The sequence below is a fragment of the Aegilops tauschii genome, chromosome 2 (assembly GCF_002575655.3).
Source record: "Aegilops tauschii subsp. strangulata cultivar AL8/78 chromosome 2, Aet v6.0, whole genome shotgun sequence".
Classification (NCBI taxonomy): domain Eukaryota; kingdom Viridiplantae; phylum Streptophyta; class Magnoliopsida; order Poales; family Poaceae; genus Aegilops; species Aegilops tauschii.
In genome coordinates, this window is record NC_053036.3 from 613,271,657 (window position 1) to 613,295,249 (window position 23,593).

Genomic DNA, 23,593 nt, shown 5'->3' on the forward strand with positions numbered 1-23,593 from the left:
CCTTATGTTCAAGTTGTTAAACAGCAAGTTAACATGCACCAAGATGATCTACACGAAATTCTAGTCAAGTTACATATAAAGTTCATTTAGTTTGAAGCTACGGCCTAGAAGATATGAGCAAAACAAGTTAAACATGGCATTGATGCAAAATGCATTCAAACATCAAGAAAACACACTCAAAACATGGATGCAACAAGGTAACATGAAACTACATGCAAAACTAAGCAAGTTTCATATAGAGCACACTCAAAGCGGAGCAACGGTTCAACACATCCACATGAAACAAGGTTAAAGGACAAGCTGTTCAAAACAGCAACTAGGCAACTTGCAAGTATCAAAACAACATGCTACAGCACGTCAACATGAAAACAAATCACATGGACGTGATTTACAGGTAAAGCATGACAAAACATGAACACTGAGCTATCTCCAGAAACCACTAGAACATGTTCGAAAGGACATGACAAGATTGCAATTAATAACAGTTTCACAGACTTAGCAGAAATTACTGGACATGGCAGAAATAACATCAGGTTGCAATCTTTAGAGTTAGCAAACAACATGTTACAACAAGCTATCATGGCAAAACAGAGCATGGCATGCTAATACTAAAGACAAAGAACAAAACTCCAAAACAAGCTACAGTAGGCTATAAATGCAAACAAGGGCATGGATGGACAGAGCATAACATGCATAACAAAACATCCTTAGTGATCATCTCCAGATTATGCATGGAACTCATGGTAGCAGCATGGCAACATAGCAACAAAATATGACAGACTCAGACTTAGCAGAAATGACTAAGTCACATAAATCAGCAACATCATGGAGGCTACTTTGCATGCTTGTGCTATACCAACTTGTCACGCCCAATATGCGACCCAATCCGAGAGGAACTCGAGGTCCCACCAAGGATAGACCCGCATATTGAAACGCTTTTGCAAGGTGGATATCATTACATCAACATTACAAAATAGATGGGGATACATACAAGAGGCACAAACGCCCAAGAATACATCAACATACATGAGGGCAACATCCGACTACGGATGAAACACAAACAGTAACTCAAACGACATCCACCCTGCTAGCCCAGGCTGCCGACCTGGAACCTATCCCCTGATCGAAGAAGAAGCAGAAGAAGAACTCCAAAACAAGTAACATCGCTCTCGCGTCATGATCATCGCAAAACCTGTACCTGCAACTGTTGTTGTAGTAATCTGTGAGCCACGAGGACTGAACAATCCCATTACCATGGGTATCAAGACTAGCAAAGCTTAATGGGTATGAAAAGGATAAGTGGTGAGGTTGCAGCAGCGACTAAGCATGTATAGTGGCTAACATACGCAAATAAGAGCGAGAAGAGAAGCAACAGAACGGTCGTGAAACTAGCAAATATTTCTTCGTTCTAAGCTTTCGAATTCGTTATTCAATTATTCTATACCCGTGCCCCTTCGTTCGTCTCAATATTCTTCTGATGCTTTGTTCAAGTAATCTGTAATCAATTCGAGACCTCTTCATTCCGTGGTATCAAATTCCCTCAAGTGTCTTCGTGCTTTTCTAATTCTTCCCAGTGATTCATTCCTTTTCGTCATTCAAGTTTGAATTCTTACGGTGGTTCATTGAGAGATTCCTTTCCGCTCTTATCATATCTATTAATTCGTTATTCCCAATTATACCGGTGGATCATGAATATTTTCCCAAATTTGGCACTATATCCCCCCTTAATCCTTTTAAACGCGGATAAGTTGTATGCGATCTATTGCTCTCATCAATATAATTGATGGAGGATAGGCATATTATAATTCTTATTCTTTTTTTCTTCAAGTGGATTAATCTCTTCCTTTCGGAATTTGTTCATCTTAATACATTCTCGGTTCAAAGTGTCTTCATCTTTTATTTTCCGGAGTGCCAAGCTTCTCGCTTGTCTCGACGCGAAGCCCCATCTAAATCATAACAACGCTCTAATCTTACCCCTTTCATCCTTCAATTATATCTCGTCATCCTTTCGTTACCGGAGATCTTCACGGTGGTTCGTCAGTATTTAATTCATTCTTCAAGTGTTCATCAAGATTCTAGTGGGAGCTCAAGTATCTTTCCTTCTTGTTTCTCAAAGTGCAATTAATTCTCCGTATTCTTTTGAAAGTGGAGTTTTGCATTTCTTCATCCTTCTCAGCTATTTCAACCATTTCCGTTTGTGGTCGGTTATCACCCCGTAATTCTGAGATGTTATCCATAAGTCCACAACAAGCTTATTCTTTTGTTGTTGAATTTACAACAACTTCGTTCAATCCTTCCTTCTAAGGTTTCTTTCTATTTCATTCATGGTAGAAGTTGTCATCTTCTTCCTTGTTCTTCTCATTCCAATCTTTCAAGTATTCCGGAGGCATTGTGTTGTTCCTCTCGTCAAGTATCATTCCATCTTCTCAAGTTCTTGTTCTAATCTTTTAATGTTCAGCCGGAGTGTTGCCCAAATTCTGTCATCCTTATTCCTTTTTCTAGCTTGTTCTAACTGGAGCGCTTTCAGAGTCTATCTTGTTCGTTGAGCTTTTGATTCCCGTCATAATCGTCATTCCTCTTTTCTACCTGAGTGCTCTCGATCTTGTTCATCTTCTCTCGTCCGTCCTTGTTTCACCTCGTCCTCTTTTCTCCCGTCTCGTTCCTAAGATCTCAGGACGAGATCTCTTGTTAGTGGAGGAGTGTTGTAACGCCCCGGATCCGATGCGCCAGGTGTCTTCTAGTTATTCGCCGTCATTGCCTTGTCATTTGTTTGCGCGTTGCATTTTGCCATGCATCATCTGCATTTCATCTGCATGTTTCTCAAAACTTGCATCCGTTCGGGTTCCGCCGGTTCTCTCCGTTGTCCTTTCTGAGATCCGACACTCCCACACGCGCCCGTCGCCCCTCTCAGACCTTGTTTCATGAGCGGGAGAAAAATGTTCTCGGAATGGGCCGAGATTTGCTGAGTGGCCTTGGTATATCACCGATAGACCGCCCGTCAAATTTCATTCCATTTGGAGGTCGTTTGATGCCCCAACGGTTAACCGCGTACCCCAAAAGCCCCTTTTGTCTTGCAGCCCAATAACCCTCCAAATCAGCCCACTAACCCAGCAAAACCCCCTCCATACTCTTCGACGTTCGATCACGATCGTGTGGGCGAAAACCGCACCCCATTTGGACTCTCCTAGCTCCCTCTACCTATAAATATGTGCACCCCCTTTCCAAATCGCAGACGAAACCCTAGCCCCGCTCCTCCGCGCCGCCGAACACGTCCACCGGCCACCTCGCTCCGACCAATCGGAGGCCGCCACATCAGCGCCGCCGCCTCCCGCGCCCAACCGCGCCTCGCCACGTCACCGCGCCCGCACCCACTTGTCCCGCGGCCAGCCAGGCCCGCCGCCGGCCCCCGCGGGCCGGCTCCCGTGAGCCGCGCCCGCGCCCGTCTCCGCCGCCTGTCGCCCGGGCGCCACCGCCCGACTGGCCCCTCCGCTGCCGCGCTCCACGCCGGAGCCGCCTGTGCTCCGCCGGCGACCCCGCCACACGACGCCCGCCGCTCGCTCCACCGACCTCACCGGAACCCCGCCGGCGCCTCCGCGCCCGACCCCGTCCCGCGCCCGAGCCCCGCCGGACCCGCGTCGTCCCGTCGTCGCCTCGCCGCCCCGCCACCCGCCGGCGCCAGCAGCCTGCCGCCTCACCGGAGTCGCCGGATTGGGGAGTGGGACGAGATCCACCACTCCCCCGAACCAAACGCGCGTCCCCGACCCCGGATCTCTGCATCCCGTACCTCCTCGTCCAGTTTTCCGCGGGGTATAATTTTCTCTAAGTCCCAGGTTTTTATCAGCATGTTGCATACGTTGACATGCCATAGCTTCATGTGTACTGCTCCGTTTTGTGTGTGTGACATGTCATAATGTTCATTGTGAGATGCTTCACTTTGTTATACTGTGCCATGCTTGTTTGAGTTCATCTTGATTCCCTAATCATCGTTGCAAGAGTGCTATATGATGTTAACTGCTGTCTGTTTACAGAACTTGCTGATTTGTTATTTTCATTGCATTTCGTGTGTGCATCCTATGAGCATGAGCTCTACATGTGTTTTGTACTACATCATACCATCTTTACAGGGGTTCTTGTCTTGTATTTTTGTGATCTATGTGGTGACTAGCACAAGCATGCAAAGTAGCCTCCATGATGTTGCTGAGTTCTGTGACTTGGTCATTTCTGCCAAGTCTGAATCTGTCATATTTTGTTGCTATGTTGCCATGCTGCTACCATGAGTTCCATGCATAATCTGGAGATGATCACTAAGGATGTTTTGATATGCATGTTATGCTCTGTCCATCCATGCCCTTGCTTGCATTTATAGCCTGCTTTAGCTTGTTGTAATCTTTCTCTCAAATTGCTAAATAATGTTGCTGTCAGCCTATTAACTTTAAATTCAGTTTTGCCATGTGTTTTACTAGTGATCCATGCACCCTATGACTATGGTATTGCCATGTATAGCTACATAAATGTGTTTTCTTACTGTTGGTTACCTTGTCATGCCATGTTTTGCTTTGGGGTGAGTTGTACAAGCTCACCAACATGCCTACTTATCGTTGTTCCTGCCATGTGCTGTTATTTTCACCAAGTCTGAATCTGTCATATCATTTGCCATGTTTGCATGGATCCTACCATCTTTTCTGTTGATCTTTGGAATATGTTCAGTAAGGGAGTTTTGTTCTTTGTCTTTAGTATTAGCATGCCATGCTCTGTTTTGCCATGATAGCTTGCTGTAACATGTTGTTTGCTAGCTCTAAACATTGCAACCTGATGTTATTTGTGTCATGTCCAGTAATTTCTGCTAAGTCTGTGAAACTGTTATTAATTGCAATCTTGTCATGTCCTTTCGAACATGTTCTAGTGGTTTCTGGAGATAGCTCAGTGTTCATGTTTTGTAATGCTTTACCTGTAAGATGCTTATAAATTGATATCATTTGGCATTTCGAACATGTTCTTACCATGCCTTTTGTTTTCATGCTGGGGTGCTGTAGCATGTTGTTTTGATGCTTGCAAGATGCCTAGTTGCTGTTATGGACAAATTGTTGTTATATCTTTTTTGGAGTGTATGTGTTGCACCGTTGCTCCGTTTTGAGCATGCTCTATATGAAACTTGCTTAGAATTGTATGTAGTTTCATATTATCATGTTGCATCCTTGTTTTGAGGTGTTTGCTTGATGTTTGAATGCATTTTGCATCAATGCCATGTTTAACTTGTTTTTCTCATATCTTCTAGGCCGTAGCTCCGAACTAAATGAACTTTATATGTAACTTGACTAGAATTTCGTGTAGATCATCTTGGTGAATCTTAACTTGCTGTTTAACAACTTCAACATTGTGTTCTAATCAGATCTGGACCGATTCCAAAATTGGCATATGGGGACTTACCGGAATTGTTATATGTTGCCTCCGGCTTCATTTAAACTTGCTTTGATGTGTTGCTCTTGTATGCATCATCTCTTGCCATGAGTAGCTTCATGTAGCCTTGTCATGCATCATACTTGGTTGAGCATCATGCCTTGTTATGTGTTGTGTGTTTACCTTGTTGTTTGCTTCTTTCCGGTTGTGCTTCTCCTCGTTAGTTCCCGTTTCGTTGCGATCGTGAGGATTCGTTCGACTACACTTGGTTCGTCTTCGTGGCTTCATCTTCTTCATGGTCTCGTTCTTCTTCCTTGCGGGATTTCAGGCAAGATGACCGTCACCTTGGATCTCATTACTATCATTGCTATGCTAATCTAGGTATTAATAGAATCTATAGTATTCATATAGAATAAGAATAAAAATTAAGACAATAAACTGTGGATTCTTTCTTTCTGATGCCTCGATGTTATCGCTATGCCGCGTTACCTACCACTTGCTTACCACTTTCTTATCAAGCCTACCACAAGCATGCAAAGTAGCCTCCATGATGTTGCTGATTTCTGTGACTTAGTCATTTCTGCTAAGTCTGAGTCTGTCATATTTTGTTTCTATGTTGCCATGCTGCTACCATGAGTTCCATGCATAATCTGGAGATGATCACTAAGGATGCTTTGATATGCATGTTATGCTCTGTCCATCCATGCCCTTGTTTGTATTCATGGCCTGTTGTAGCTTGTTGTAATCTTACTCTCAAATTGCTAAATAATGTTGCTGTCAGCCTGTTAACTTTAAGTTCCGTTTTGCCATGTGTTTTGCTAGTGATCCATGTACCCTATGACTATGGTATTGCCATGTATAGCTGCATAAATGTGTTTTCTTACTATTGGTTACCTTGTCATGCCATGTTTTGCTTTAAGGTGAGTTGTACGAGCTCACCAACATGCCTACTTATCGTTGTTCCTGCCATGTGCTGTTATTTTCACCAAGTCTGAATCTGTCATATCATTTGCCATGTTTGCATGGATCCTACCATCTTTCCTGTTGATCTTTGGAATATGTTTATTAAGGGAGTTTTGTTCTTTGTCTTTAGTATTAGCATGCCATGCTCTGTTTTGCCATGATAGCTTGCTGTAACATGTTGTTTGCTAGCTCTAAACATTGCAACCTGATGTTATTTCTGCCATGTCCAGTAATTTCTGCCAAGTCTGTGAAACTGTTATTAATTGCAATCTTGTCATGTCCTTTCGAACATGTTCTAGTGGGTTTTGGAGATAGCTCAGTGTTCATATTTTGTCATGCTTTACCTGTAAATCACGTCCATGTGATTTGTTTTCATGTTGACATGCTGTAGCATGTTGTTTTGATACTTTCAAGTTGCCTAGTTGCTGTTTTGAATAGCTTGTCCTTTAACCTTGTTTCATATGTATGTGTTGAGCCGTTGCTCCGCTTTGAGTGTGCTCTATATGAAACTTGCTTAGTTTTGCATGTATTTTCATGTTACCTTGTTGCATCCATGTTTTGAGTGTGTTTTCCTGATGTTTGAATGCATTTTGCATCAATGTCATGTTTAACTTGTTTTGCTCATATCTTCTAGAGGCCGTAGCTCCAAACTAAATGAACTTTATATGTAACTTGACTACAATTTCATGTAGATCATCTTGGTGCATCTTAACTTGCTGTTTAACAACTTGAACATAAGGCCTATTCAGATCTGGACCAATTTCGAAATTTGCATATGAGGACTTACCAGAATTGTTATATGTTGTTTCCGGCCTCATTTAAACTTGCTTTGATGTGTTGTTCTTGTATGCATCATCTCTTGCCATGAGTAGCTTCATGTAGCCTTGTCATGCATCATACTTGGTTGAGCATCATGCCTTGTTCATGTGTGGTGTGTTTACCATGTTGTGTGCTTCTTCTCGATAGTTCCCGTTTCGTTGCGATCGTGAGGATTCGTTCGTCTACGCTTGGTTCGTCTTCGTGGCTTCATGTTCTTCATGGACTTGTTCTTCTTCCTAGCGGGATTTCAGGCAAGATGACCGTTACCCTGGATCTCACTACTATCATTGCTATGCTAGTTGCTTCGTTCTATCGCTATGCTACGCTACCTATCACTTGCTTTTCATGAAGGAAATATGCCCTAGAGGCAATAATAAAGTATTATTTATTTCCTTGTATCATGATAAATGTTTATTATTCATGCTAGAATTGTATTAACCGGAAACATAATACATGTGTGAATATATAGACAAACAGAGTGTCACTAGTATGCCTCTACTTGACTAGCTCGTTAATCAAAGATGGTTATGTTTCCTAGCCATAGACATAAGTTGTCATTTGATTAACGAGATCACCTCATTAGGAGAATGACGTGATTGACTTGACCCATTCCGTTAGCTTAGTACTCGATCGTTTAGTATGATGCTATTGCTTTCTTCATGACTTATACATGTTCCTATGACTATGAGATTATGCAACTCCTGTTTACCGGAGGAACACTTTGCGTGCTACCAAATGTCACAACGTAAATGGGTGATTATAAAGGTGCTCTACAGGTGTCTTCAAAGGTACTTGTTGGGTTGGCGTATTTCGAGATTCGGATTTGTCACTCCAATTGTCGGAGAGGTATCTCTGGGCCCACTCGGTAATGCACATCACTATAAGCCTTGCAAGCATTGTGACTAATGAGTTAGTTGCGGGATGATGTGTTACGGAACGAGTAAAGAGACTTGCCGGTAACGAGATTGAACTAGGTATCGAGATACCGACGATCAAATCTCGGGCAAGTAACATACCGGTGACAAAGGGAACAACGTATGTTGTTATGCGGTCTGACCGATAAAGATCTTCGTAGAATATGTGGGAGCCAATATGGGCATCCAGGTCCCGCTATTGGTTATTGACCGGAGACGTGTCCCGGTCATGTCTACATAGTTCTCGAACCCGTAGGGTCCGCACGCTTAACGTTATGATGACAGTTTTATTGAGTTTTGATGTACCGAAGGAGTTCGGAGTCCCGGATGAGATCGGGGATATGACGAGGAGTCTCGAAATGGCCGAGACGTAAAAATCGATATATTGGACGACTATATTCGGACTTCGGAAAGGTTCCGAGTGATTCGGGTATTTTTCGGAGTACCGGAGAGTTACGGGAATTCGTATTGGGCCTTAATGGGCCATACGGGAAAGGAGAGAAAGGCCTCAAAAGGTGGCCGCACCCCTCCCCATGGTCTGGTCCGAATTGGACTAGGGAAGGGGGGCGCACCCTTCCTTCTTTCTCCTTCCCCCTTCCCTTCTCCTACTCCCACAAGGAAAGGAGGAGTCCTACTCACGGTGGGAGTAGGACTCCCCCCTATGGCGCGCCTCTCCCCTTGGCCGGCTGCCTCCCCCTTGCTCCTTTATATACGGGGGCAGGGGGGCACCCCAGAGACAACAATTGATCCTTGAGATCTCTTAGCCGTGTGCGGTGCCCCCTCCACCATATTACACCTCGATAATACCGTTGCAGAGCTTAGGCGAAGCCCTGCGTCGGTGGAACATCATCATCGTCACCACGCCGTCGTGCTGACGAAACTCTCCCTCAACACTCGGCTGGATCGGAGTTCGAGGGACGTCATCGAGCTGAACGTGTGTAGAACTCGGAGGTGCCGTACGTTCGGTACTTGATCGGTCAGATCGTGAAGACGTACGACTACATCAACCACGTTGTGATAACGCTTCCGCTGTCGGTCTACGAGGGTACGTGGACAACACTCTCCCCTCTCGTTGCTATGCATCACCATGATCTTGCGTGTGCGTAGGAAAATTTTGGAAATTACTACGTTCCCCAACAGTGGCATCCGAACCTGGTTTTATGCGTTGATGCTATGCACGAGTAGAACACAATTGAGTTGTGGGCGATATAAGTCATACTGCTTACCAGCATGTCATACTTTGGTTCAGCGGTATTGTGAGATGAAGCGGCCGGACCGACATTACGCGTACGCTTACGCGAGACTGGTTTCACCGTTGCGAGCACTCGTTGCTTAAAGGTGACCGGCGGGTGTCTGTCTCTCTCACTTTAGTTGAACCGAGTGTGGCTACGCCCGGTCCTTGCGAAGGTTAAAACAGCACCAACTTGACAAACTATCGTTGTGGTTTTGATGCGTAGGTAAGAACAGTTCTTGCTAAGCCCGTAGTAGCCACGTAAAACTTGCAACAACAAAATAGAGGACGTCTAACTTGTTTTTGCAGGGCATGTTGTGATGTGATATGGTCAAGACATGATGTGATATAATTTGTTGTATGAGATGATCATGTTTTGTAACCGAGTTATCGGCAACTGGCAGGAGCCATATGGTTGTCGCTTTATTGTATGAAATGCAATCGCCATGTAATAGTTTTACTTTATCACTAAGCGGTAGCGATAGTCGTAAAAGCAATAAGTTGGCGAGACGACAACGATACTACGATGGAGATCAAGGTGTCGCGCCGGTAACGATGGTGATCATGACGGTGCTTCGGAGATGGAGATCACAAGCACAAGATGATGATGGCCATATCATATCACTTATATTGATTGCATGTGATGTTAATCCTTTATGCATCTTATCTTGCTTTGTTTGACGGTAGCATTATAAGATGATGCTTCACTAAATTATCAAAGTATAAGTGTTCTCCCTGAGTATGCACCGTTGTGAAAGTTCTTCGTGCTGAGACACCACGTGATGATCGGGTGTGATAGGCTCTACGTTCAAATACAACGGGTGCAAAACAGTTGCACACGCGGAATACTCAGGTTAAACTTGACGAGCCTAGCATATAACAGATATGGCCTCGGAACACGGAGACCGAAAGGTCGAGCGTGAATCATATAGTAGATATGATCAACATAGTGATGTTCACCATTGAAACTACTCCATCTCACGTGATGATCGGACATGGTTTAGTTGATATGGATCACGTGATCACTTAGAGGATTAGAGGGATGTCTATCTAAGTGGGAGTTCTTAAGTAATATGATTAATTGAACTTGAATTTATCATGAACTTAGTACCTGATAGTATTTTGCTTGTCTATGTTAATTGTAGATAGATGGCCCGTGCTGTTGTTCCGTTGAATTTTAATGCGTTTCTTGAGAAAGCAAAGTTGAAAGATGTTAGTAGCAAAGATGCGGATTGGATCCGTGATCTGAGGATTATCCTCATTGCTGCACAGAAAAATTATGTCCTTGATGCACCGCTAGGTGACAAACCAATTGCAGGAGCAGAGGCAGACGTTATGAACGTTTGGCTAGCTCAATATGATGAGTACTTGATAGTTTAGTGCACCATGCTTAACGGCTTAGAATCGGGACTTCAAAGACGTTTTGAACGTCATGGACCATATGAGATGTTCCAGGAGTTGAAGTTAATATTTCAAGCAAATACCCGAGTTGAGAGATATGAAGTCTTCAACAAGTTCTATAGCTTATAGATGGAGGAGAATTGCTCAACTAGTGAGCATGTGCTCAGATTGTCTGGGTACTACAATCGCTTGAATCAAGTGGGAGTTTATCTTCCAGATAAAATAGTGATTGACAGAATTCTCTAGTCACCATCACCAAGTTAATAGAACTTCGTGATGAACTATAGTATGCAAGGGATGACGAAAGTAATTCCCGAGCTCTTCGTGATGCTGAAATCGATGAAGGTAGAAATCAAGAAAAACATCAAGTGTTGATGGTTGACGAGAGCACTTCAAGTGTTGATGGTTGACGAGACCACTAGTTTCAAGAAAAGGGCAAAGGGATAGAAGGGGAACTTTAAGAAGAACGGCAAGCAAGTTGCTGCTCAAGCGAAGAAGCCTAAGTCTGGTCCTAAGCCTGAGACTAAGTGCTTCTACTGCAAAGGGACTGGTCACTGGAAGCGGAACTACCCCAAATATTTGGTGGATAAGAAGGATGGCAAAGTGAACAAAGGTATATTGGATATACATGTTATTGATGTGTACTTTACTAGTGTTTATAGCAACCCCTCGGTATTTTATACTGGTTCAGTTGCTAAGAGTAGTAACTCGAAACGGGAGTTGCAGAATAAACAGAGACTAGTAAAAGGCGAGGTGACGATGTGTGTTGGAAGTAGTTCCAAGATTGATATGATCATCATCGCACACTCCCTGTACTTTCGGGATTAGTGTTGAAACTAAATAAGTGTTATTTGGTGTTTGCATTGAGCATGAATATGATTTGATCATGTTTATTGCAATACGGTTATTCATTTAAGTTAGAGAACAATTGTTGTTCTGTTTACATGAATAAAAAACCTTCTATGGTCATACACACCAATGAAATTGGTTTGTTGGATCTCGATCGTAGTGATGCACATATTCATAATATTGAAGCCAAAAGATGCAAAGTTAATAATGATAGTGCAACTTATTTGTGGCACTGCCGTTTAGGTCATATTGGTGTAAAGCGCAGAAGAAACTCCATACTGATGGGATTTTGGAATCAATTGATTATGAATCACTTGATGCTTGCGAACCATGCCTCATGGGCAAGATGACTAAAACGCCGTTCTCCGGAACTATGGAGAGAGCAACAGATTTGTTGGAAATCATACATACTGATGTATGCGATCCGATGAGTGTTGAGGCTCGTAGCGGGTATCATTAATTTCTGACCTTCACAGATGATTTGAGCAGATATGGGTATATCTACTTAATGAAACAGAAGTCTGAAACATTTGAAAAGTTCATATAATTTCAGAGTGAAGCGAAAATCATCGTAACAAGAAAATAAAGTTTCTACGATTTGATCGTGGAGAAGAGTATTTTAGTTACGAGTTTGGCCTTCAGTTAGAACAATGTGAAATAGTTTCACTACTCACGCCACCTGGAACACCACAGCATGATGGTGTGTCCGAACGTCATAAACGTACTTTATTGGATATAGTGCAATCTATGATGTCTCTTACCAATTTACCACTATCATTTTGGGGTTATGCATTAGAGACAGCTACATTCACGTTAAATAGGGCACCATCAAAATCCGATGAGACGACGCCTTATGAACTGTGGTTTGGCAAGAAACCAAAGTTGTCGTTTCTTAAAGCTTGGGGTTGCGATGCTTATGTGAAAAAGTTTCATCCTGATAAGTTCAAACCCAAATCGGAGAAATGTGTCTTCATAGGATACCCAAAGGAGACAGTTGGGTACACCTTCTATCACAGATCCGAAGGCAAGACATTCGTTGCTTAGTATGGATCCTTTCTAGAGAAGGAGTTTCTCTCGAAAGAAGTGAGTGGGAGGAAAGTAGAACTTGATGAGGTAACTGTACCTGCTCCCTTATTGGAAAGTAGTTCATCACGGAAATCTGTTCCTGTGACACCTACACCAATTAGTGAGGAAGTTAATGATGATGATCATGAAACTTCAGATCAAGTTATTACTGAACCTCGTAGATCAACCAGAGTAAGATCCGCACCAGAGTGGTATGGTAATCCTGTTCTGGAAGTTATGTTACTAGACCATGACGAACCTACGAACTATGAAGAAGCGGTGGTGAGCCCAGATTCCGCAAAATGGCTTGAGGCCATGAAATCTGAGATGGGATCCATGTATGAGAACAAAGTATGGACTTTGGTTGACTTGCCCAATGATCGGCAAGCCATTGAAAATAAATGGATCTTCAAGAAGAAGACTGACGCTGATGGTAATGTTACTGTCTATAAAGCTCGACTTGTTGCGAAAGGTTTTCGACAAGTTCAAGGGATTGACTACGATGAGACCTTCTCACCCGTAGCGATGCTTAAGTCTGTCTGAATCATGTTAGCAATTGCCGCATTTTATGATTATGAAATTTGGCAAATGGATGTCAAAACTGCATTCCTGAATGGATTTCTGGAAGAAGAGTTGTATATGATGCAACCAGAAGGTTTTGTCGATCCAAAGGGAGCTAACAAAGTGTGCAAGCTCCAGCGATCCATTTATGGACTGGTGCAAGCCTCTCGGAGTTGGAATAAACGCTTTGATAGTGTGATCAAAGCATTTGATTTTATACAGACTTTTGGAGAAGCCTGTATTTACAAGAAAGTGAGTGGGAGCTCTGTAGCATTTCTGATATTATATGTGGATGACATATTACTGATTGGAAATGATATAGAATTTCTGGATAGCATAAAGGGATACTTGAATAAGAGTTTTTCAATGAAAGACCTCGGTGAAGCTGCGTATATATTGGGCATCAAGATCTATAGAGATAGATCAAGACGCTTAATTGGACTTTCACGAAGCACATACCTTGACAAAGTTTTTGAAGAAGTTCAAAATGGATCAAGCAAAGAAAGGATTCTTGCCTGTGTTGCAAGGTGTGAAGTTGAGTAAGACTCAATGCCCGACCACTGCAGAAGATAGAGAGAAGATGAAAGATGTCCCCTATGCTTCAGCCATAAGCTCTATCATGTATGCAATGCTGTGTACCAGACCTGATGTATGCCTTGCTATAAGTCTAGCAGGAAGGTACCAAAGTAATCCAGGAGTGGATCACTGGACAACGGTCAAGAACATCCTGAAATACCTGAAAAGGACTAAGGATATGTTTCTCGTATATGGAGGTGACAAAGAGCTGATCGTAAATGGTTATGTTGATGCAAGCTTAGACACTGATCCGGACGATTCTAAATCGCAAACCGGATACGTATTTAGATTGAACGGTGGAGCTGTCAGTTGGTGCAGTTCTAAACAAAGCATCGTGGCGGGATCTACATGTGAAGCGGAGTACATAGCTGCTTCGGAAGCAGCAAATGAAGGAGTCTGGATGAAGGAGTTCATATCCGATCTAGGTGTCATACCTAGTGCATCGGGTCCTATGAAAATCTTTTGTGACAATACTCGAGCAATTGCCTTGGCAAAGTAATCCAGATTTCACAAGAAAACCAAGCACATCAAAAGACGCTTCAATTCCATCTGGGATTTAGTCCAGGTGGGAGACATAGAAATTTGCAAGATACATACGGATCTGAATGTTGCAGACCCGTTGACTAAGCCTCTTCCACGAGCAAAACATGATCAGCACCAAGGCTCCATGGGTGTAAGAATCATTACTGTGTAATCTAGATTATTGACTCTAGTGCAAGTGGGAGACTGAAGGAAATATGCCCTAGATGCAATAATAAAGTATTATTTATTTCCTTGTATCATGATAAATGTTTATTATTCATGCTAGAATTGTATTAACCGGAAACATAATACATGTGTGGATATATAGACAAACAGAGTGTCACTAGTATGCCTCTACTTGACTAGCTCGTTAATCAAAGATGGTTATGTTTCCTAGCCATAGACATAAGTTGTCATTTGATTAACGAGATCACCTCATTAGGAGAATGATGTGATTGACTTGACCCATTCCGTTAGCTTAGCACTCGATCGTTTAGTATGATGCTATTGCTTTCTTCATGACTTATACATGTTCCTATGACTATGAGATTATGCAACTCCCGTTTACCGGAGGAACACTTTGTGTGCTACCAAACGTCACAACGTAAATGGGTGATTATAAAGGTGCTCTACAGGTGTCTCCAAAGGTACTTGTTGGGTTGGCGTATTTCGAGATTAGGATTTGTCACTCCAATTGTCGGAGAGGTATCTCTGGGCCCACTCGGTAATGCACATCACTATAAGCCTTGCAAGCATTGTGACTAATTAGTTAGTTGCGGGATGATGTGTTACGGAACGAGTAAAGAGACTTGCCGGTAACGAGATTGAACTAGGTATCGAGATACCGACGATCAAATCTCGGGCAAGTAACATACCGGTGACAAAGGGAACAACGTATGTTGTTGTGCGGTCTGACCGATAAAGATCTTCGTAGAATATGTGGGAGCCAATATGGGCATCCAGGTCCCGCTATTGGTTATTGACCGGAGACGTGTCTCGGTCATGTCTACATAGTTCTCGAACCCGTAGGGTCCGCACGCTTAACGTTATGATGACAGTTTTATTGAGTTTTGATGTACCGAAGGAGTTCGGAGTCCCGGATAAGATCGGGGATATGACGAGGAGTCTCGAAATGGTCGAGACGTAAAAATCGATATATTGGACGACTATATTCGGACTTCGGAAAGGTTCCGAGTGATTCGGGTATTTTTCGGAGTACCGGAGAGTTACGGGAATTCGTATTGGGCCTTAATGGGCCATACGGGAAAGGAGAGAAAGGCCTCAAAAGGTGGCCGCACCCCTCCCCATGGTCTGGTCCGAATTGGACTAGGGAAGGGGGGCGCACCCTTCCTTCTTTCTCCTTCCCCCTTCCCTTCTACTACTCCCACAAGGAAAGGAGGAGTCCTACTCACGGTGGGAGTAGGACTCCCCCCTATGGCGCGCCTCTCCCCTTGGCCGGCTGCCTCCCCCTTGCTCCTTTATATACGGGGGCAGGGGGGCACCCCAGAGACAACAATTGATCCTTGAGATCTCTTAGCCGTGTGCGGTGCCCCCCTCCACCATATTACACCTCGATAATACCGTTGCAGAGCTTAGGCGAAGCCTTGCGTCGGTGGAACATCATCATCGTCACCACGCCGTCGTGCTGACGAAACTCTCCCTCAACACTTGGCTGGATCGGAGTTCGAGGGACGTCATCGAGCTGAATGTGTGTAGAACTCGGAGGTGTCGTACGTTCGGTACTTGATCGGTCGGATCGTGAAGACGTACGACTACATCAACCGCGTTGTGATAACGCTTCCGCTGTCGGTCTACGAGGGTACGTGGACAACACTCTCCCCTCTCGTTGCTATGCATCACCATGATCTTGCGTGTGCGTAGGAAAATTTTGGAAATTACTACGTTCCCCAACATTTCAAGCCTCCCAAAATGCCATGAACCTCTAACCTTTGTCACCCTTCCTAGCAAACCGCTGTTTGGCTATGTTACCGCTTTTGCTCAGCCCCTCTTATAGCGTTGTTAGTTGCAGGTGAAGATGAAGTTTGCTCCATGTTGGATTATGTTTATGTTGGGATATCACAATATCTCTTATTTAATTAATGCATCTATATACTTAGTAAAGGGTGGAAGGCTCGGCCTTATGCCTGGTGTTTTGTTCCACTCTTGCCGCCCTAGTATCTGTCATACCGGTGTTATGTTCCTTGATTTTGCGTTCCTAACGCGGTTGGGTGTTATGGGAACCCCTTGACAGTTCGCTTTGAATAAAACTCCTCCAGCAAGGCCCAACCTTGGTTTTACCATTTGCCTATCACCTATTTCTTTTCCCTAGGGAGTCGCGCTCCCGAGGGTCATCTTTATTTTAACCCCCCCGGGACAGTGCTCCTCTGAGTATTGGTCCAACCTGTCAGCCGTCGGTGGCCACCAGGGGCAACTCTGGGCTGGCCTACCGGAAGTTTGGACAATCCGGTGTGCCCTGAGAACGAGATATGTGCAGCTCCTATCAGGATTTGTAGGCACATTCGGGGGGCTTTGCTGGTCTTGTTTTACCATTGTCGAAATGTCTTGTAACCGGGATTCCGAGACTGATCAGGTCTTCCCGGGAGAAGGAATATCCTTCGTTGACCGTGAGAGCTTATAATGGGGTAAGTTGGGACACCCCTGCAGGGTTTAAACTTTCGAGAGCCGTGCCCGCGGTTATGTGGCAGATGGGAATTTGTTAATGTCCGGTTGCAGAGAACTTGACACTTGATTTAAATAAAACGCATCAACCGCGTGTGTAACCGTGATGGTCTCTTTTCGGCGGAGTCCGGGAAGTGAACACGGTTTTTGGGTTATGTTTGACGTAAGTAGGAGTTCAGGATCACTTCTTGATCATTGCTAGTTTGACGACCGTTTCGTTGCTTCTCTTCTCGCTCTTATTTGCGTATGTTAGCCACCATACATGCTTAGTCGCTGCTGCAACCTCACCACTTATCCTTTTCATACCCATTAAGCTTTGCTAGTCTTGATACCCATGGTAATGGGATTGCTGAGTCCTCGTGGCTCACAGATTACTACAACAACAGTTGCAGGTACAGGTTTTGCGATGATCATGACGCGAGAGCGATGTTACTTGTTTTGGAGTTCTTCTTCTGCTTTTTCTTCGATCAGGGGATAGGTTCCAGGTCGGCAGCCTGTGCTAGCAGGGTGGATGTCGTTTGAGTTTCTATTTGTGTTTCATCCGTAGTCGGATGTTGATCTTATGTATGATGTATTGATGTATTCTTGGGGCGTCTGTGCCTTTTGTATGTTTCCCCATCTATTATGTAATGTTGATGTAATGATATCCACCTTGCAAAAGAGTTTCAATATGCGGGTCTATCCTTGGTGGGACCTCGAGTTCCACTCGGATAGGGTCGCATATTGGGCGTGACACCGCCATGCCACCGAGCTTGCCAGCGAACCCATCCAGCGTGTCGCCGTCCGCCATGCGCAACAGCTCAAATTCACCGCGGAGCGTGCCCAGCCGCGCCGCCAGAACTCGATCCGCGCCAATGAACTGAGCTTTCAGGCTGGCCCAGACCTCCGCCGCTGTCTTCTTGGACGCCACCTGCAGCAGCAGGTCCTCTGCCAACGCCCCGAGCAGATACGCCTGCGCCGGCTTGTCCTTCTTCGCGATCACCGCCGCCGCCGCTTCCTCCGGCACGACCACTGCCACCCACAGCCCGTCCGCGTCGAGGTTGTTCTCTCCGGTGAGCATCGCCACCGGCTGCGGCAGCGAGCTGCCCGCTCCGCCTGCGTACGGCACGAGCGACATCGCCGGCTAGCTCCTCCCGCAACAAGGCTCTGATGCCAAATGTTGTTGCCGCCCTAAACCGTAGCTCCTCCTAGCTCCTCCCTAGCGCTCTCTCTCTCTCTGCCAGAACCCGAGGAAGAAGAAGGAGGAAGAAGAGGAGCACACAGTGGACACGGCGAGGTTTTTCCCGGCGCACGAACGCCTCTGCCTTGAGCTCGAACTCAACACACCGTGCACCATTACAATGATCACCGCGCGGGCTTTAAACCCAGAACTAGCGACTGGGCACGAACCCACGCTCCCTCCCCCCTCACACCCGCGATCACCGCACGGGCTTTAAACCCAGAGCCAGCGGCGGGCCTCCAACAGATCGCACGCGAGCACCCCGCTCGGCTCGCCAATGGCCTGTGTCTACACTCACGCACACGGTGCACACCCGCACAGACACGCCCATGCTGCACCCACACACACACACACGCGCTACCCCACCGCGGACCCGACGCGCTCAGCACGCCCGGCGCGTTCCCATACACGCACGAGTGTGTCAAGCTCATCGCCGCGGCTTATTGCACCCAATAAAGGCTACATTTTGCCACTGCCCTCTCAGCTTTTTTTCTCATTACTGAAAGCACTATATATATACACAAAGTTTAGGCACTTCTGCCATGCAACTCACGCCATGACCCCGCAGCCACACTCGGCCACTAACTCAACTAATGCATGGACTAACTAATTACCTACATCTACGCCCACGTACAAGAGACTCTCACGTACTAACAGAACCAACCCATGACCTTATCCTCCTCCTGGAATCTCTCTAGGATCCTAAATACTACTCCCTCCGTTCCTAAATACTTGTCTTTCTAGGCATTTCAACAAGTGACTACATACGGAGCAAACTGAGTGAATCTACACTCTAAAATATGTCTATATACATCCGTGGTAGTCATTTGAAATGTCTAGAAAGACAAATATTTAGGAACGGAGGGAGTAGTACGTGCATGCAGCTAACAATCTCAACGCATGCATCTATCACTACTTGACCGAATCACTTGGCCAGACTTGTGCTACAGACCATCAGGCTCCACGCTCACGTACCATGGCATCTCATCTTGCGCCACATCGCACAACGCCTCGACATCTCACCTCCTGCACGTTCAACTGAAGCTCCACCTGACTGCACCTCCTAACTATATGCATGACTGAACTCATGCGGCGAAATGAACATGATGAACACCTATACAACAAGGTTAACTCTATCAATATAACCCCGCAAAAAAAAAACTCTATCAATATAAAAGCTTCGTTTTCTTCAAAAGAAAAATGCAGTCGGCCACGTCGGAGATATTACTAGCGCCACATTGTGTCCTCGAGAACATCTCATTCATCATATATTTTTTCTAGAATAAAGATGGCCATGTGCATCGATTGATGCAAAGGCCGGGGGTTTAACCTCCTTTTCCAAAAAATATATTCTAGAAACATCTCACTCATGGTTCTGAAAAAAAGAAGATCTCATTCATTATATAGGACACGCAATGCCGAGCTAAAAATAAAAGTAATGTCACCAAAAACGAACAAAGATGCTGGGCTCTACTTGTTTAGCTGGGCCTAACTATGGGCCCAAGAAATCAGCGCACGCCCCGTCGCGATAATGGCTTTTTTTTTCACTGCTGGGTGATTTAATTTCCCAGGGAAAAAATAGCGATAGGAAAATCAGTTGGAGATGCGAGGAATCGAACCCCATGCCTCTATTCCACATTGATTAGCTCTCTACATTGAGCTACATCCCCTTTTAATGAACTACATCAGTTCAGGCAGTTAATAAATATGATTAACTGCGATTTTTTAGTGCTGAGATTATATCTCAATTGGTACTTACTAGCCCACCGTTACCCTTTGTATGTTTTTTTTGAGTTGAACGTTACCCTTTCTATGTTGGGAACCTGGTTGGGAAACGTTTAACGCGGGACGACCGGCTAGAAATTGGGCCGGTCGCCTCGTGTTCGTGTCGCCTCGTGCTAGCTGTGGACCGCTCTTTCTTTATCTCTTTGCACGGATGCGTCCCTTATCCAGTTTGCTACTACCAAATTCCCCACCATCCTTATCATGTCGCTCGCTCCACCAAATTCCCCACCATCGTCTTCCTTGCCCGAGCTCCTCCCAGGCTCCCACCACCATCTCTTCTCGGGCCACCATCCCCACCTTCCCATCCCGTTCAGGGGCATCTTCGTTGGAAGCGGTGGCAGGGTGCAGTGAGGTCGCAGGGTGAGGCGTGCTGCTACGAGGCCGAGGCCATGGGGGCGCTGCTATGAGCTGCCCCTGGCCATGAGAGAAGCTCCGAGCGGCAAGGCGTCCTGCGACCACCGGCTCGCACGATGCTACAAACAGTTTGCGTGATGCGGCAACCGGCGTAGCACCCTGCTACTACTGCTGTCACCGCTGCTAGAGCTCTCCGAGGCCAGCCACGGCAACCATCGATGCTGAAAGTTGCAACCACCTCTGCACGGAGCTGGAACCGCGGCGCCGAATCAGGAAAGCTGCAACCACCCAGTTTTGCATTTTTTTGCTACAACCGTTTATTATTTTTGCTGGAACCAGCACCACTTTTTGTTACCACCGACGCTTTGGGTTTCCTAGAACCAGCGCTCGATTTTGTATTTTTGCTACCGTAGGCATTTTGGTTTGCTGGAACGAGCTTCATTATTTGCTACCACCGGCATTTTCGTTTTGCTTTAACATTGTTCAATTTTGTATATTTTGCTACCATCGTTTCTGGGTTTGCTGGAACCAGTGCCATTTTTTGCTGCCACCGTCGTTTGGATGCGTCATGGTCGCCATTGATTGCAACCGACACGATGAGGAAGACGCTACCGGTGACGCCGCGAGCTGTGGATCTGCGAACGGGATGCTATAGCCAGGTAGCCGATTAGCGCGATCCACGCGTGAGGATTTTTCCCCTGTCCTTTTTTTGTTTGCGAGGCGCTTCGTGAGATAGACGATGAAGTGAGCTGCGATCGAACGACATCAGGAACTGGATCAGGCGGCTAGGGCGCGACCGGCCGAACTGCTGGGCCGGCGCTTCGGCGCCTATTACTCCCCTTCTATGTTGCACGCTACCACGGCCCATGGCACCGGCGGGTGGTACTGACGGATTTTCTGTTCTATCGTGCCCGTGGCATGCACGATGACGGTGTCTCTCTTGCGGGCAGTGCGGGCTTCGCCCCGTTGCCGGTAGGATCGGTACCGTATATTACAGGAAACTAGAAAATATAACCGTGCGTTGCAACGGAAGAAAAACAATCAGATTATGCAGATGTGGTAGAGATAATAAAAATCTTAAACATATGCCAGAATGAGATAAGGACTTTTAAAATACGATTTAACAAACTACGTCTGAATCATGTCACAATGAGATGAGAAACTTTTAGAAAGTCATTTCAAAAGCTAAAAATGTGATGGTCCCATCACGATTTGACCTAATGTCACGATGTTTACCATAACCAATAAAACGGTGGTATCAAAATAAATATAGATGTCCGCCGCCAAAAAAAAGAATAAACATAGATGTGTATGAAGGCAAATTAGACATTTAGTCATTTTCATATAGCTTACAAAAACTAACATATAGGAAGATATGTTAATTTTTTAGGGCTCAACGCTGAACAGAACACAGAAACCGTTTTTTTTAGGAAATGCGTGATATACTAAATAAAATTATAAAACGACGTCTATAGATCCAAAAAGACCTCTATGTAAGTGGGTAAAGTTTGTTTCTTATTTACAGATCTGTTTGAATTTTGGAACATTTTTTTTAAATTCCAAAATATGTTTTAAATACACGATAAAATCATGAGTACTTTTTATTTCGTGAGCGTTTTTTTGAAATCATGATTTTTATTATAAATATGCAAAGAGTTTTTCAAAATACCGGACATTTTAAAAAAATTCAATTTTTTTTTTGAATTCATGAATATCTTTTGATTTAAAAAAATGCAAAACTCGGAACTTTTTGAAATTTGCATTTTTTTGAAATTCCAAGTTAATTTAGAGAAGGAAAAAGAGAAACAGAAATAAGAATAGAAAAAAAGAACGAAAAAAGGGGCGTCACGCCCCGCATGGTGGGCCGGCCCATGAACTAAGTGTGGGGTGGAGAGGCGCGCTTGCAGATTTGGGGGGGAGGGGGGAAGGATAGAACCTAGGATCAAACCTGGGTCTCTTTCGCGAGGGACAGAGGATCTAGCCACTGCAGTACTTGAGGCCAACTCCACCGCGCGACCCCATCCCGTCCGGCCCCTTCCGTTTGGGGTAAAAGGGACAAACCTGACGGCCCAGCACGCGACTGCCTGGACCCATCTGATCCGTTTTGTATCCGGGCCGACCCATTTCGAGCGCAAACATGCGCCTGGTTTGGGTTGCGGCGGACAACAAACGGACGCATCGCTCGTCCGCGTCGGGGCCGCGTGGCCGGCGGCCACCTACCTACCACCCGCCAACATCAATGCGCACGCGCGGGCGGCCCCACCTGTCATCCGCCCAGCGAACGGTCGCCGTCTTTCTTAAATGGGAAGTCATGGACCGGTCGTCGTCCACACTCCCCACTCCAGCCCTCCTTGCCCCCTCGAAGCCTGACAAGCCCCAAACCCTAGCTCTTCCTCTCCCCGTCCTGTCGCCGGCCGGCGGCCTCGCAGCCTTGGGGTTCTGGAACCACAGCCGCAAGGGGAAGCACGACCGCGAGGCTGGATCATCCTCGGGCCGCCGTGGCCGGGGCGTGAAAGAGGAGCCCGCATCACCACTGCGTCGGGCCCCCGCGCCGCCCGCATTCTCCGTCGCCTCCACGGCTGCTGGCGAGCGCGACCGGCACTACATCCACGCGGATGTATGCCATCATTATTGGGAGACGAGGACGCCGCTCCCTTGGAGCGACGTGCACCTCTCCAATAACTGGCATCTGTCCGCCGACCGGGTGCCGATCCCGCCGGTCCCCTTGAGCGGCCGTGCGCGCCGCGAGGAGATCGAGCACCGCCGCCGCCTGCTGCGGGACGACCTGTACTACGACCCTAGGTACGCCCCCGACTCGGACCTGTGGGACACATGGTTCCGGGATGAGCACGACACGCGGCGCGCGTCTTTCTTCGCCGGCACTTCGTCGGGGCCGCGACGGCCACGTCCAGAGCGTCGAGCGGCTGCTCCCCAGGTGCGTGGGCGTACTGTCGGTGTCAAAACCGACGGATAACGGGTAGGGGGTCCCGAACTGTGCGTCTAAGGATCAATGGTAACAGGAGACAAGGACACGATGTTTACCCAGGTTCGGGCCCTCTTAATGGAGGTAATACCCTACTTCCTGCTTGATTGACTATGATGGATATGGGGGTTACAAGAGTTGATCTAGCTCGAGATCGTAACAGCTTAACCCTAGATGTCTAGCATGTATGATTATGATTGCCTGTACGGACTAAACCCTCCAGTTTATATAGACACCGGAGGGGCCTAGGGTTGTACAGAATCGGTTTACAGAGA

The 23,593-nt window shown here is 45.8% G+C and overlaps 1 protein-coding gene across 1 annotated transcript in view; it reads right to left on the reverse strand.

Annotated features, from left to right (window-relative positions):
* LOC109754955 (uncharacterized) overlaps nt 1-18,094 on the reverse strand; it is a 48,630-nt gene extending 30,536 nt beyond the window's left edge. Inside the window, exon 1 of the mRNA XM_040400693.3 lies at nt 17,672-18,094. Within this exon, the coding sequence (XP_040256627.1) occupies nt 17,672-18,094 (423 nt within the window). The remainder of the gene's footprint in view (nt 1-17,671) is intronic.
* Between the last annotated feature and the right edge of the window lie 5,499 nt (nt 18,095-23,593).